Source organism: Chaetodon auriga, chromosome 6 (assembly GCF_051107435.1).
Source record: "Chaetodon auriga isolate fChaAug3 chromosome 6, fChaAug3.hap1, whole genome shotgun sequence".
Classification (NCBI taxonomy): domain Eukaryota; kingdom Metazoa; phylum Chordata; class Actinopteri; order Chaetodontiformes; family Chaetodontidae; genus Chaetodon; species Chaetodon auriga.
This window is the reverse complement of record NC_135079.1, coordinates 754,454-769,479: the sequence shown is the minus strand read 5'-3', so window position 1 is coordinate 769,479 and position 15,026 is coordinate 754,454. Positions and strand designations below refer to the sequence as shown.

Genomic DNA, 15,026 nt, shown 5'->3' with positions numbered 1-15,026 from the left:
CGCGTTCACAGGCTCAGGATTCGGATTCTGTACTGCAGTAAAAGTACTAATACCTCAATGTGAAAATACAAGTTCTGCTGAAGTAAAAGTATGTAAGTATTATCAGCAAACTGTAGTCAAAGTCCTTAAAGTAACCTCGTGGTGTGTCAGTAAAGTGTTCCTGTCAGTGTGTTTCTCTCTGCTGTCTGTGGAATCGTCTTCATTGCCAGTCCTAAGCTGAATATTGAGGCTGTAGTTGTTTCCAGCGGTGTGAGCTCAGGTGTGCTCTTGTCTCCACCAATAGCAGACCGGCTCTCTTTTGCCTCCACCCTCAGCTCTGACCACTCTTTGTTGTTTCCGGTACTGTCCTGTCTGCTGCGCTCACTGCAATAACTGCAGCAGCAACATGTTTCCACACGCTGCATTTTCCTTTGTCTGTGCTGCTGTGGTCCCCAAACAGTGTGAGCTGTCTGACCTCCACCCCCACCAGCACCTCGCAGGCGTTTATAGTTGCGAGAACCCTGATCTGGAGATGCGTGGTTTTCAACATTAGCTCCATCAGTAAGTTGAACCAAGGCCAAAGTGGGTGTCTCGATCAGTGGTCTCAAACTACAAACTTCTGCTTCTTCCCCTGAAAATCTTGTCTTTGCTGACCTGTAGTGGTTTACCTTCTCACCTTGCTTCAATGATGACAGGTGTATTTTGGGACGCCGTGACATCACTGTCACAGGCTTGTATCATGTAACCAGAGAGGGCAGCAAATTGCAGCATTTCAGACTTGAAGTTTAATAAGGCTGCAACCCAAAACCTTTGTGTTTCACCCTTTTCAAGCCACAAAATGTCATTTCAGCTCTCAACTGAATGTTTGTGTTCGCACTTGGAAATTTTGAAAGCTAAACCAAAAAGATTCGATATAGTTATGGAAAACTATTGAACCCCAACCATTGCCACAGGCCTCCAAAACAGAAACAGTGTCTTATAGTTAAACTGAGGTGAACTGATACGACACACTCTTTGTAGTAATAAAGAGTGATCCTTTTCCAAGAAAATACATTTTTTCTTGATGAAGTTTTTTGGTAATTCCCTGAGCAAAATCTGGTGTGTTCTTCTTCTATCAGAAATGCATGGAGACCAAAAACACTATCCTGGCTCGTCAGAAAGAGATGCAGCTTTCCCTGGACAAAGTCAAACACCTGATTCGCCTCATCCAAGCCTTCAATTTCAACCAAGCTCTGGCGGATACAGAGGCTAAGGACTTCAGTGCCAGAGTCCAGGACAGTGCTGAGGCGGCAGCCGGCTCTGAAGCTGCACCAGAAGCCAACTCTGTAGAGAAAGTGAAGGCTGGGAGCTCCTCAGCCAGCAGCAGCACCGATGGAAACGACAAACAAGAGGAGCACGGAGCCGCAGGGAACAACCAGACAACCGCAGCAGCAGGAGGAGACACTGAGAGCCAGGCTGTCGCCGAGGACGGCGCGGCCCTAACAGCAGATGACAGCCCTGGTGTGGGGGCAGGGGGCAAGGCAGAGCCTGGTGTCGGGGCAGTGGAAGGCGGAGGGGGTGACGCGGGGACTGGTGTCCAGGCAGAGGCCGTGGCCAAGCCTGAGACTGAGGCAGCTCTGGTGGTTGACATTCCCGCTTCCTCAGCAGTTCCGAGCGTTGCCACTACCAATGGTACGGCCGAGCCAGCCTGCCCTGATCGCAGCCCCACAGGTGGCTGCGCCACCAACGCCACCACCAACTCTGAGAACAAGATGGCTTCCGTCAACCCTCCAGAGACAGCGGTGGAGAAGAAACAGGAGGAGATCACTGACAGTGACGGCAGCAACAACAACAACAGCAAAACCTCAGAACCCTCCCAGCATTCTTTGCCAGCTCTTGTCAGCAGTTTGGACAATAAAAAGTAATGCTATGTCTCTTGAGTTGCGGGAATTCAAACATATATATAAAAAAAAAAAGACTTTTGCTTGCACCATACGGTGCCCTGAAGTTGCCAATCTGTATAAATGTTGTTTGTTTGCATTGTATTGTCAGACTGTGTCAATGGTAGATATACAGCCCAAGTCACGTGGCTCTGGGAAGACGTAGGCTGTTCCACTCACAGAGCTGGGGTACAGGGAGGCTTACGTACCAGTGTCATCATGCCAATTAGTGATAGACATCAGTGGTGGGAATGCTCAAAGGGAGATTTAATTCATCATCACACCAGTGTGTGCCTGTTATAGTGGCCCCTGTGTTCTCTTGTGGGGTGGGGAGATGGGCTCACATGGATACAGAGAAAACCAAGAACATGAAACCAAACATCTGTCAGGGGTTACTGGTCTAAAAAAGCAGTGTTGTGATAGAGTATGCGTACTGAAAAGAGAACCTGTTCATCCCCTCGTCCCTGCAAACTTAATGTGAACAACCTTTACCTTCTGCAATCCCATGACCCTGATCTCCTCTTCCTTTGAACAACCCTAAACCTTAACCAGTAATTATTGCCTTTCCCAGTCAACTAACCACCAACCGCTGCTCCTACTGACTTCCCTGATTTCCCAAACTTCCCCATTAACCCACAACTTAAACCATCTTCAGTCAACAAAAACAATCTAATGTGGTGTCCCAATGGTTCAGTATGCTTCGAACGAACCAGTTCATTCTGCGTGTTGAATGAACAGATCAAAAGTGTTTAGAACTGTTCTGGACGGCCAGACCAGATGACGAGGTGAAAAGCTGGCTGTTGAGAGAGATGTGACGAATTCAAGGGTAACAGCGCACAATATGAGTCGGTCCTCGAATGAATTTATGATGATCACATAATTATAAAAAAAAAGACAACTTGAGAGAGAAATTGAAACCATACCAACTTTCTCATATGTCAACTGGCCAATCGCTGCTCCATGTGTGTGTGATTGTTGGTTTCTGTTGGTGAGGGAGTGTGGTTACTTTGCTTGAAGCATACTGACACCTTTAAACCAACTTCCCTAACCTCCCCATCGACGTATGACTCAAACCAACGTGACCTTTCCTCTTTAATCCAGAAGGTTTAATTTTGCGTCAGATTAACCATTTCGTGCAAAGTGTCGTCTTGAATGCCTACACTGGAAGATAAGATGAAAAGCTCGAAGAACGCGATGCGATGGATCCTAGAAACTGGAAGACCTGGACTTACCTTCCCCAATGCCCACACTGGACAGCAAGGTGAAAAGCCTGCTGTCGTAGTGAGCTGCGAGATCCAATTAATCTTCAATATGCCGATAACGGAGTACACTTCTGGTTGCTCACAATCTCAACACCTGGTGGATTGTCGATTTAAGAAAGTTACAAAAATTTCCAGATGAACTTCCTCCTTTCGTCAGAGAGGTCTGTGGGGGTGAGGTGTCAGATACTGGGCGATCCAGCACACACATCATTTGAAGCACTCTGGGACCTTTAAACCAGTGTCCCTAATTTTTCGTCAAACAATGACGTAAACTGTCTTCAGACAACAAAAACATAACCTCCTATCGACCAATAACCGTAACATTCCCCTTGTGACTAAAACACAAATTTACCTTCCCCAGTCCTCCGACAACCCAGTGGTCTGGAACCTTAGCAACCCTGACACAGTAACTTAAGGTTGTGTCTTCTCCCAGTTGACCAATGACCAAACGTCCCCTACCAACTGACAAGCCCTTCTTCCCCTCCCCATCTCTTTCCCCACTTGCATCCCTGAGCTCAGGCAGAGAAGACGCTGAGCGTTGTGTTCAGCAGGTATGGAGGATGAGGTCAAACAGGCGCGGTAGCCTAACAGATGTTTTCAGTGGTGTCGGTCAAGTGTAGTGATTGAGTTTTCATTCGTGAGTTAAGTGTGTCAACTGTGAGCACTAAATGTGAAATTGCAATATTGCAATGTCAACACACACAAACTATATCTGGGCTGTGTTTCTTTTTATAGGAAAAGATATTCAGGTCTTCCTAGTCTTCAGAATAAGTGCTTTCTGTTCCTGAACCTGCTGGACTAGCATTATCAACACAGAAACGAATCCTCTTTTTGAAGTGGTGATCTTTGCATTATGTACATTTCTGTTGAATCCTGAACTGCCAAAATGATGTTGTATCCAAATTCAGCAGGGACAAGTCCACTTACTGTATTGAAAGATCAAATCATTGGCATTGTAAGATATAGATGCTACCATTTCAGAAATTGGAAGTCCCCAGATTGAGACAGGAGAGCTTATTAAACAATAACATTAAAGGAACTTTTTTTCCTTGAAATGGAGGGATTTGTAGTATGAACCTGCTCCTTCAGATGGATCGCTGAGGAAAATACCACAAATCCTGAGATAAAAGCACAAGCTTGCTGCATTACAAAGAAGTGCTGAAGAGCTTTTTGTATGTTAATATGGAATTAAACAGAGTATGCATCTCTTTGTTGTGATGTGACTTATCCCCACATTGCCAATATTTTTCTAGGAGGAAATACAAACCTCTGTCTGACATTTAGGCTCAAGTCTAGTTCATGTTTGTGGGGAGGACTTGTTGGGCGTCTGACTCAGAAACCCCTTCATCCCCTCACTGTTAGACTAGTGCATCTCTTTTCTTTCTGGAGCATGTCTGGGCTGAAATGTGATGCTGTTATTCGTTGGCTTGGTGGCTGTCAGTTGGGGTCTGTCTTTGTCTGGTGAACTGATCATGACTTCTGGCTTCTTGTTGGGTACGGGGCATTAACAAACTCTGGTCTGTTCATTAACGGTGCCTCTGGTTGTGCTGGAATGTTTTTCTTTCTTTCTTTTTGCAATATTGGAACATTTTTTGCTTAAATTGTAGTTGTCCAAAAACACATTGACCCCTGAGTGGAAGGTGTTCAAGGTTCAGCTCTTCAAAGTAGATGTTTTATGTGGAAGATTTTCTCAGAATACGTTTTATTGATGAGGGCCTCAGATGTACTTTGCATTTAATGCTAAGTAGCAAATGTTATTGTGCTAACATGATAACCACGATGGTGAACATGGGGAACATTATACTTGCTAAACATCAGCATGTTAGCATGTTGATATTAGCATTTGGCTGAGCTGAATGGGGCTGCTAGCATGGCTGTAGGCTCTGTGTGCCTCATGGAGCAAAGAGTTTTTATTGATAGATTTCTGACGTCCGACGACGTCCTATAGTAAAAGTACTCTTGTGGGGGTGAATATGTTGTTGGGCAACTATAAAATAAGTTGCTAGAGGTGTCTTTTTGTCATATCATATGGACTCTTTGAACTGAATCAACATATCTGATACAACACTTACTTTTGTGACATCAGCTGTACAAACTGCCTTCATTAAGAAGATCCCAGAAAAAGTAATCAGAGAAAATCTCTGGAACATTTCCACATGTTTGGCCACAGTGTTGTCTCATAAATGTAATTGTCTCTTAGGAAGAGTTTAGCCATTTGAACATGGAAGGAAAAGACTGAAATTCTAACAGAAAATGGCAACTAATATGTCCCCAACTCCTTTTCCATTCGTTGTGTGTTTTGTTGTTTGTCGGCTCACTCGGGTGGATGTTCTTCTTTCGACACATTAGCCTGCGTTCTCTCACGGATCAAGCAGAGTAGTCATCCAGTCGCTTCGCTCAACAAGTTTTCTTTGAACGAGCCCGAACTTGTGTTCCAGACAAACTGGACCTTTCCCTCTGTACAGTAGGTACCTCGAGTGCCTTTCTTCAAACAGCAGATAATATTTGTCTCTTGACTTGCACTGTGACTTGTAGAACCTTACTAACCCTCCAGATAATCCTCCCGCCCAACCCGCCCTCCTCCGGTCTGTCCCATCCCACCAAGCTCCCCCAGTCTCCGGAGCACAAACCCGGTCCCTTCACCTCAGGCTGCCAGTAGTCAATGCAAGTTGAAACTACATTTCATATTATGCCGTTTAGATTGACCAGATAGTGTTTTGTTGTTGTTTATTATAGGAGTTGCCTTAAATGTGTTTTATTTTCTTTTTACGTGATTAATTTTTACATTAAGGGAAAAAAAAATTACTTCAGGCGCTGGCGAAGCTCGGAGGTGGTTTGGTGAAGATCTGGCGCCCGGACGTCGTGGTCAATAAAATGCTCCCAAGAGGGATTGCTGATGATGAGATCTTGCTCGGTGTGACAGCCAGTCGTTTAGTGATGCACTTTTGGTTTGACCAGTATTATTATCAGAGTGTAAAAATGGGATCCATCAGCAACATGAATCGCCATCACGAATCTCGCTCCGGATTTGAGTTCCTCGAGGCGTGCTGGTCCTGACCGGTCCCCGTCGGGACGCGGGAGCCCTTTGTTTTCCTTTGACTCGTTCATCGTTCCCTCTGTGCTGTGGTTCTTCTTCTTGTGTTTGGAGGAGGGATGAGTTTGCTAAATCAGGTCATGTGAGCCGGAGCCTGTGTGCATTTGGACTGAACAAACTAACCTGCACCCTGATGGGCAGACTTAGACCCAATTAGCAACATCTGTCCACTCAGTCTGGTGGAACGCATGCCTTCTTATGCAAATTTTTATACAAGATTTGTCAAACCTTTTTAATATGCATTTGCTTTTGTTTTTTTAAGTTTTTATGTGAATCTTAAGTCACCTTTTTTCTTTGAACATTCTGGCATCCTGATGCCAAACGTGTGCAGTTTAGGTGTCGAACAGTGCGCTAGCCATCCACTTCAGAACGAAAACATTTCTTCCTGACATCATGTTCATGGACGGAGCTGCGAAGGTTTTGGCTCCTTGGTTTAGATTTTACGTTGAACTTGGCTAATGCACCATGCTGAATGTTGGGATCTCAGCAGGGCTGTGGGGGGGTGATCTAAATGTCTCAAGTGTGTCATTGTATTATTCTGCAGAATTTCCTCGGTTCCTATTAAGTCAATCTCTAAAAGTGAATTTATCCAAAGAACACTGCAATTGTGCATTTCTGTTTGGAAGCCTTTTGTGTAGTTGGTGCATATCATTTGGAAATTACTTTCTGCATCAGCATGGTGTGCATTCAGCAAGCCCGAAGAGGACCGTGGCGTCGGCAGCTGAGAGCTGTTCAGTTCGTATTCGAGGAAGTCTTATATGCATTGGAAATGTTCATCTCCAGTTCCCTCTGTGGTGGAGTAGTTCAGTCTGACTCGAGTCTTTTCAGTTTTTACTTTTAGAGCGATCAAGTCATGATTGTGGCCTTCTAGTATTCTGTCGATACATGACATCAACCCGTTGTTACCACTCACCATCCATCCTGTCCGGACCCAACTGTACACCTGAAGCTTCTTACCTCATCCACAGCTAATTCCATTGGGGGTGTGTTGAGTGCAAAAAATATGAAATAAAAAATAAACGAAGTCTTTTTTTATCTTCCATTTGGTGAGATGCATTGTAGCGATATGAATAAAGAAAAAGTTCACCTGGTGTGCTGAATAATGTGTAAATTGGTAATTACACAATCTGAATATTTGTATAATTGTTTGTATTTTTTCATAATGATTTTGGAAAGGAATGTGTTTATTTTTTTGACTTCTGTTCCAGATGTGTCTTCTGTTGGCCTGACATTGTGACTGGTCTGGTGGGATTCTTACCTCTGTATTGAGCCTCTTCTGTGATGAATTCTTTGTATGCAGTGTTTAGGAAATACTGTAGGGAACATGGGGAGGAGTTGATATTAGGAGCATTTGATCAATTTGTATTTATTTATTTTATCATTTTGTTAATAAATTGTGAAAAGCAGCGTGTCTCACCTGGTTTTTATTTATGAACAGCTGGAGTGAGAAAGTTTTCGAGGTGTTGTCGGAGAAACATCTGGATGAAATTCACTGATTCGCTTCAGTATTTGTTCAATAATTGAATAACCAACAATTTACAGGTCTGAGAACATGTACACGTTATCACACTTTATTATTCATTTTGTTATTCTTTAAAACCTCATGAAATAATTGAAGAAACATAAATATCTATATTTTTTGTTTGTTTTTCATGGTTCTAGCTTGTCCACTGTGAGGATTTTCTTCTTCTTCTTCCTTAATTTTAATAGTCTGAATGTGTTTGTAATCATGTTGAGGTTTGGACCGTTAGGTGGACAAAACAAACACTGTGAAGGTGTCACTGTGATCTGGGTAACTGTAAAAATTAATCTCACTCTTTCATAATAATCAGCAGATTGATCCAGAATGAAAAGAATCGTTAGTTGCAGTCCTTTACAAAATAGTTCAAAATGAGCTCCACCTCAACGAACTACAGCAGAAACATGGATGAGCCATCATGTCAGAATAAATCACTTCATCCAGTTTAAATACTCTCTCTCGCCGTCTTCATTCACGGAGCAGAGTGGCGCAGCGGAAGCGTGCTGGGCCCATAACCCAGAGGTCGATGGATCGAAACCATCCTCTGCTACGAGACACTTTTAGTGAACGGTAGCTGCCGCGCACTGATAATGGTGTGAGTTTTTTGGTGAAAATAAAGCATTTTGATGACATTCCTGTTGACTGTAGTCGATATATGTATTTCAAAATACATCACATACACATCAATACACATCTGAAATGTAAACTGACCAGTGTTACATTAGGTTTGACGCCAAATCCACCAGTAACCGAGTTACCATTACTATCGGTGACGCTATCTGTAATAATTAAACACTCCACCGTTTTAAGTTTTTGTTGTACTGCCTTATTGTTAATTTTCAAATTTCAAAAATGACCCTGATAGTAATAACACACCTTTATATTTGGTTTAACAGGTATTTGGAACAAAAAATCTATTAGCGTTCGTTCCTTTATTGACTTATTATCGTGATTAACTTTGCTCTTCCATGTGTATATTTGTGAAATGTGAAAGTTTAACTTTTTTTTTTGACTGGATTTGAAAAAGAAACCTTCCGCAGTGTCGACGTCATGTGACGTCACGCCGCAATGTGTTCTGGGAGATCAGCCATAACTGTTGGCGGTTATTTGTTATCGTGCAGCTCGTGCGTGCTGCTGTTCTGTTTGTGTCCTGTTTTGTTGTCCTCAGTAACTTCCCGCCTCTCGGGACTTCATGGGGGGAAGAAACTGCTGCGTCACAAACTGCCGCCGCAGGTCTCACGACCACCACGGCAGGAAGCTCCCCAACGGGCTAACTTTCCACTGTTTCCCGGCGTGGAGGCGGAATGAAGGCAGTCAGATAGCTGAGCTAACGAGGAGGAGGAGGATGGCCTGGGTGGCCGCTGTCAACCGCAGCAACATCACCTTCAACCACGTCCCCCCTTCTATGAGAGTGTGCTCTAGACATTTTCACTCAGGTGAGTTTTAACCAGGTAGAAAACCGGCAACTGTCTCTGACTGTAAGAGCTGCACCTGTGCTCCTGCCTGGTTTATGAACTCACCGAGCTAAGGCTAACGGAGGCTAATGCTAATATCAGCAAAGCTTCACTTCTGACTGCTTTACCTCAGCACGTAGAAACCACGTGGTTTGAGGTAGGTGTACTGTTCAAAATGTGGGTTCTGAGATATTTAAACTTACAACACTCGTTCACCTGAGCATCAAATCATGGATTCAGTAGCCATGTTTAAATCTCCTCTGAAACATCTACATGTGTTTATGTCCTTATGTACTTCCTGTCCTTTCATGATCAGTTCATCTTCAGATGATTTCTACATGTGGTCTGCTGGTTTTTAGGGTTTATGCTGATCCCCCAATGCGCTCCAAAATTATGATTTACAGCAACTTCTGTTTGCTTTTTTAACTCTAGACCATGAGGACAAAGTCCACTCCTACTGGTCAGACAGAACAGGACCTTTGAAGACGTGACCTTGGACAGTTTCAGATGAACACCTCGTGTGTTTGCAGGTAAACCGGCGTATGAAATGCATGAGTCAGATCCGGACTGGATCCCATCACTGCAGATGGGTCACGGCGAAGGAAGCAGCAGACGACCTGAGCGTCTCCTGTCTGAGACGCCAGAGACGCAGAGAGGCAAACAAAGGTGGACGACAGAGACGAGGCCGTCCCGTGTGTCACCATGTCCTCCAGGTGAGTCTGACTCAAGTCTGCCAAAAATCCAGACCAACAACAGTCTGAAGAGAGGAGGACTCTGCAGGTGAAGGGGGCTTTAAAGAGACCCTGAGGAGATTTCTTTAATTATACAAGAGCTGAAATCAGTCGGCCATTATGAGGCCGAAGGACTGAGGATGAGGAAGAAGAAGAAGAAGAAGAAGGAATTGACTCAGCCAGTGTTCAGATTAACGGTCTTACGGGAGTTGAACGGGCAGCAGGTATGAGGCAGAAGAACAGGAGCAGGTGGATGAAAGCCAGCATGACGGACTGCAGGGGGAGCCGGTGAGGCAGGTGTGTCAGCAGGGACAGTGGTGGACAGGTGGATGTCAGGTGACCTGAATGGGTCAGAAACATACACTGTGTGTGTCACCATAGACTGTGGTAACGAGAGGCCGCAGCCGCTGTGATGTCAGCCATTGGTCTGCTGTTATGAAGCCTCAAGTCTGGCATCATGTCCGTCGCCATCTTGTTTCTTGACCATATTTGGATGAGGGGGTGGAGCTGGGGAGGATTCTGTCCGACTGGTTCTCGACGCTTTGAACTGGACCAGATGCAGTACGGTCCAGTACTGCAGTACGACAGCAGAGGCTCGTGTCACAGGCTGAATGTGGCGTCTACGTACAGGCGGTTCAGGGCATCTGTTGGAGAACAGCAGGAACGACAGAAACCACGAATTTTCAAAATAACAGTCGACTGATTGATTAGTGGATTAATCGTTTCAGTCTGCACTAAAGCTCGAGCTCACTCAGAGACCGATTGGTGATCAATAATGAATGAAGTGGCATTAAATCGCTGCAGAGCGTCAAAGTCTTACAGTTCTAATGAGATTATTGTCTTCAGGGTGTCGTTGCCAAGAGTTCTTTGTCTTCTGGCGGTTGAGGTGTTCAGGTGTCTGTTTGTGGACTGAGGACGTTCACATCTGTTTGTCTCTGCATTCTGTTGTGTTGCAGCTGTCCGTCCCTGGAGAGACGTTCGATCTCTGCTGCTGTCGGCTCTGCGGCGTCAAACCGACACCGCCGTGCAGCCCGGAGACGAGACGCAGCAACAAGCCGCCGCCGTGAGCGAGAACGTCGGCTTCAGAGTGAGACTGAGCACAAAGATGTCACAGACAGAGACAGACACAGTGACAGAGACAGCAGGGTCAGAGTGTGGCTGCAAAAACACAGAAACATAACACGGCGTCTGGGTCACACTGAGCTCAAACACAGAACAAGTACACAAAAATACAGGAAGAAAAACTTCATATACCTTTTATATACAGTATTTACAGGATATGCAGTACCTGTACAGGTTTCAGCAGCAGGACTGACTCCAGTGTGTTCTTCCCACTGTGTATTAGACTGTATCAGTACTGTGTATTAGTGTGTATCAGTGCTGTGTATTAGCGCATATCAGTGCTGTGTATTAGCACATATCAGTGCTGTGTATTAGCGCATATCAGTGCTGTGTATTAGCATGTATTAGTGTGTATCAGTGCTGTGCATTAGCACGTATCAGTGCTGTGCATTAGCGCGTATCAGTGCTGTGCATTAGCGCGTATCAGTGCTGTGTATTAGCATGTATCAGTGCTGTGTATTAGCGTGTATCAGTGCTGTGTATTAGCGTGTATTAGCGCGTATCAGTGCTGTGTATTAGCGTGTATTAGTGTGTATCAGTGCTGTGTATTAGCGTGTATTAGCGCGTATCAATGCTGTGTATTAGCGTGTATCAGTGCTGTGTATTAACATGTATTAGTGTGTATCAGTGCTGTGTATTAGCATGTATTAACGCGTATCAGTGCTGTGTATTAGCATGTATCAGTGCTGTGTATTAGCGTGTATCAGTGCTGTGTATTAGCGTGTATTAGCACGTATCAGTGCTGTGTATTAGCGTGTATCAATGCTGTGTATTAGCGCGTATCAGTGCTGTGTATTAGCGTGTATCAATGCTGTGTATTAGCGTGTATTAGCGCGTATCAGTGCTGTGTATTAGCGTGTACCAGTGCTGTGTATTAGCGTGTATCGCTCAGGTTTGATTCCAGTGATTGGATTCTTCTTCGGGGCTCTTCTGGTTTCTGACTCCAGGCTGAATCGCGGTTCTTTGCTTGCAGGCGTCTGATCGTCTTTGGTTGTCTGAGAAGCTGAAACAGGACTTTTTAATGTTGCTAAATGTATGAACTGTGGATTAAACATGGCTGACATGTTAAACGCAGCCTCCTGACGTGAAGGGTCATAAGTAAAAGACTGAGTCTTCGTAAAGACTCACTTAAGAGACATTTTGCCAGCTGATGATCAGAAAACACCTTTTTCATTTCTCTCAGCTACATCAGCTAATACAGCCTGCTCAGGTGTCCTCACCTGGCGCCTTTACCTTCAGTGTGACACGACCTCATCTGTAGTGTCCTGCTGCTGCCACTAGTTGTCACCAGAGTCAAAGTCTGGTGATCGTCTCTTTATCCTCTTCATCAGGTCTCATGTTCAGACTCAAACAGTGAATGCTAACGGCTAACTGCTAACAGTTCAGTGTTTGTGTATCATAGTCTGAAAGTCTTCCTCCTCCATTAAAACTCATCAGTGAGCTTCACTGTTGTTTCTTCATCATCATGAACACACACACACTCGCCACAGCACCAAATGTGGATTCATCCACTGCTGAAAATAGTCCCCACAGATGCTCTATGTCCTCCAGTTTGTCTGATTAAAAACTACAGGGAGCAGCTGTTTGAGGAAATAATGAAGCTTTCAAACATGAAACTAGATATTTGAGGAGAAGATTTATGTCTTCAGCAGGAACCAATGAGCGTTGAGTCAGACAGTGCAGAGAGACGGACGGACATGTTGGTTTGAGTCTGAATGTGAGATCTAATGACGGCAGTAAAAAGCTTCAGCAGACTGATCCTTCATCACAGTGTCGGCTGATGAACTAACAGGTCAAACGTTTGTTTCAGGACTTCTTCAAAGACGCTCTGGAGGCGTCTCTGGAGGCCTCCAGCAGGTCCAGGGCCCTTCGACAGACCCCCGTCTCCGTGGAGCGTGACGTGGAGCTAACCTTTAAGAGTGAAGGCTCCTCGTCCTCCTCCTCCTCCTCCTCCTTGTCCTGTCTGAACTGTGTCAGGCTGCAGAGGAGGATCAGGGAGCTGCAGGAGAAGCTGTCCCAGGACATGGAGGCCTCACCTGCCTTCCAGAAGACTCTGCTCCAACCAAACCAGGACCTGCAGAGACACAAGACTGTCCTCAAAGAGCCTGGACGTAAGTTTCCAGAAATAACCCAGAATGTCTGTGTGAGGTTTGTAGGAGGTCTGTTAACAGAATATTTCAACATGAGCGTCAGAGGAAAAGCTCGACCTTCTGCTGCTTTCACCGCTGTCCACAGACGAGCTGCTGTCTGAACACAAAGGTGATGGAGAACGTGTCACCCTGAGCAGCGGCGTTCTCCAGATTACGTGAGATCACATGAGGTCATGTGACGTGAAATCCATCTTGCCAGGCTCGAGGTTCCGCTCTTGTCGTTGGTTTGTTTTTTTAAATACAAAAACCACTTTCTTCTTTGCTGCACACTTAAACTTTTAATACTGCAGGAGTGAGGACCTTGTTAGCTTAGCTTAGCATAAAGACTGGAAACAGAGCGAAAGGGCTAGCCTGGCTCACCTCCAGCAGCTCTGCAGCTGGTTGACGTGTTAAATGTGGTTTGTCAGTGTCACACGGCTCTTTGTGACATGAAGCGTGTTTATTAGTGAGCTTCAGAGATGCTGATTGGTGGATTTTTTAACTGACAGAGCCAGGCTAGGGCTTTCCCTCTGTTTCCAGTCTTTCTGCTAAGCTAATCAGTGTCTGTCTTCTCATCCACAGTGACTGATGCAGCATTTTTAGTCACGCTCTCATTACTTTGTTGTCTTTTCCCTCCTTGTAGGTGGCGGGGACGGGAACATGTCGACCCCCATCGGCGTGGCGGTCTCTGAGGACAAACTGCCCAGGCGGAAGCAGCACCGGCCTCCTCGCTTCCAGCGGGCCTGGCTGAAAACGTTCTGGTTCCTTCGCTATTCGCCGACGCTCGATGAGATGTGGTGTCACGTGTGCCGCCTCCACGCGGACAAGAACTTCCAGAACTCAGCTTTGGCCAAAGGGTCCAGGAGGTTTAGGATCCAGAACATCAAGAAACACAGTCACAGCAACTACCACAAGGAGAACGTGGAGCGCCACCTGCTGTCAGCGAGCAGAAACACTCCGCTTTGACCCATGAGCTCGGCCGGGTCACAGAAGGTCCACGACCGCCGTAAAGAGCGCCTGTTCGTCACACCGTGAAAGTCTGAGCTAACTGTGTGAGCTAACTGTCATACTGCACGCTGATTGGCTGTGTTAAAGTGTTAAAGTCAGGCTGAAATGGGTTTTTTGTAATTCCTTGAGAAAAAAACAGAAAGCAAACGTGAGAAATTTATATTTCAGATTGTTTTTGCTGACATGATGGAGAAGAACGACCAAACCGACGTCTGCTGAGACGAAGATGAAGCTTTTTATTATGATCTCGCCTCACCTGATGATGTCATCATGAATCCAGGTTAACAACAGGCTGCATGACCTTTAAAATGATCGATGGCAGAAACGGTTCGAGACAAAAACAAGTTTGTAGTTTCAGAGTTTCAGTCTGAAGTTCAGAAAAGGAAATAAACAGTGTTTGAAGTAAAATCAGCTCGATGTGAAGACACTGGCCTCGTTTCCAGCATGTCTGCTGCACCCACAGACGTCCTGTGGACGTCTCCAACGGACTGTCATGGCTAAAGGTCGTGTCTGGACGATGCTCAGTGTCCAGTTTATTAGGAACAGCTGACTGAAACTTCATCAGAGGACTGTTTGTGCTGAAATCTTATTGATGGTGTCAACAGACTGAACGCCTGTTTGCATTAAAACAACATAATTACAATCATGTGAGCCGACTGGATGTCTGTCTGTCTGTCTGTCTGTCTGTCTGTCTGTCTGTCTCAGTGTCACGTCATGTGTCTCAGGTTGGTCTGTGTGGACTCTGGAATCAGGTCTTTGTACGTCGTCCTGGTTCAGATACAGTTTCTCAACATATTTTTGGTCCTAAA

At 45.2% G+C, this 15,026-nt stretch overlaps 2 protein-coding genes across 27 annotated transcripts in view; both read left to right on the top strand.

Moving 5' to 3' along the window:
* Positions 1–7,660, top strand: part of phf21ab (PHD finger protein 21Ab) — a 32,768-nt gene extending 25,108 nt beyond the window's left edge. For all 24 annotated transcript variants that reach the window (XM_076732227.1, XM_076732226.1, XM_076732224.1 and 21 more), the window contains one exon: positions 1,098–7,660. In XM_076732227.1, coding sequence (XP_076588342.1) covers positions 1,098–1,883 — 786 coding nt within the window. In that variant the 3' untranslated portion in view covers positions 1,884–7,660. The remainder of the gene's footprint in view (positions 1–1,097) is intronic.
* A 1,180-nt stretch (positions 7,661–8,840) lies between these two features.
* Positions 8,841–14,865, top strand: LOC143321713 (uncharacterized). Of its 3 annotated transcripts, XR_013077234.1 has the most exons (6): positions 8,870–9,209; positions 9,758–9,940; positions 10,915–11,045; positions 12,891–13,191; positions 13,853–14,261; positions 14,386–14,843. XR_013077234.1 is itself a non-coding variant. In XM_076732276.1 (5 exons), the coding sequence occupies exons 2-5, from the start codon at positions 9,775–9,777 to the stop codon at positions 14,173–14,175; spliced, it is 921 nt and encodes a 306-aa protein (XP_076588391.1). In that variant the 5' UTR covers positions 8,841–9,209; positions 9,660–9,774; the 3' UTR covers positions 14,176–14,865. The 3 variants fall into 3 exon arrangements, 2 of the variants coding, with proteins under 2 accessions (XP_076588391.1, XP_076588390.1); XM_076732276.1 differs by having other exon boundaries at positions 8,841–9,209; positions 9,660–9,940; positions 13,853–14,865; XM_076732275.1 differs by having other exon boundaries at positions 8,846–9,209; positions 13,853–14,862.
* The last annotated feature ends 161 nt before the right edge of the window (positions 14,866–15,026 follow it).

What these genes read in the sequence shown, in the direction of transcription:
- LOC143321713 (XM_076732275.1), top strand. Translation starts at nt 8,966, where the DNA reads ATGGGGGGAAGAAACTGCTGCGTCACAAACTGCCGCCGCAGGTCTCAC. An exon ending in TGTGTCACCATGTCCTCCAG is followed by an intron (nt 9,941 to 10,914) that starts GTGAGTCTGACT and finishes GTTGTGTTGCAG; the next exon opens with CTGTCCGTCCCTGGAGAGAC. An exon ending in TGTCCTCAAAGAGCCTGGAC is followed by an intron (nt 13,192 to 13,852) that starts GTAAGTTTCCAG and finishes CCCTCCTTGTAG; the next exon opens with GTGGCGGGGACGGGAACATG.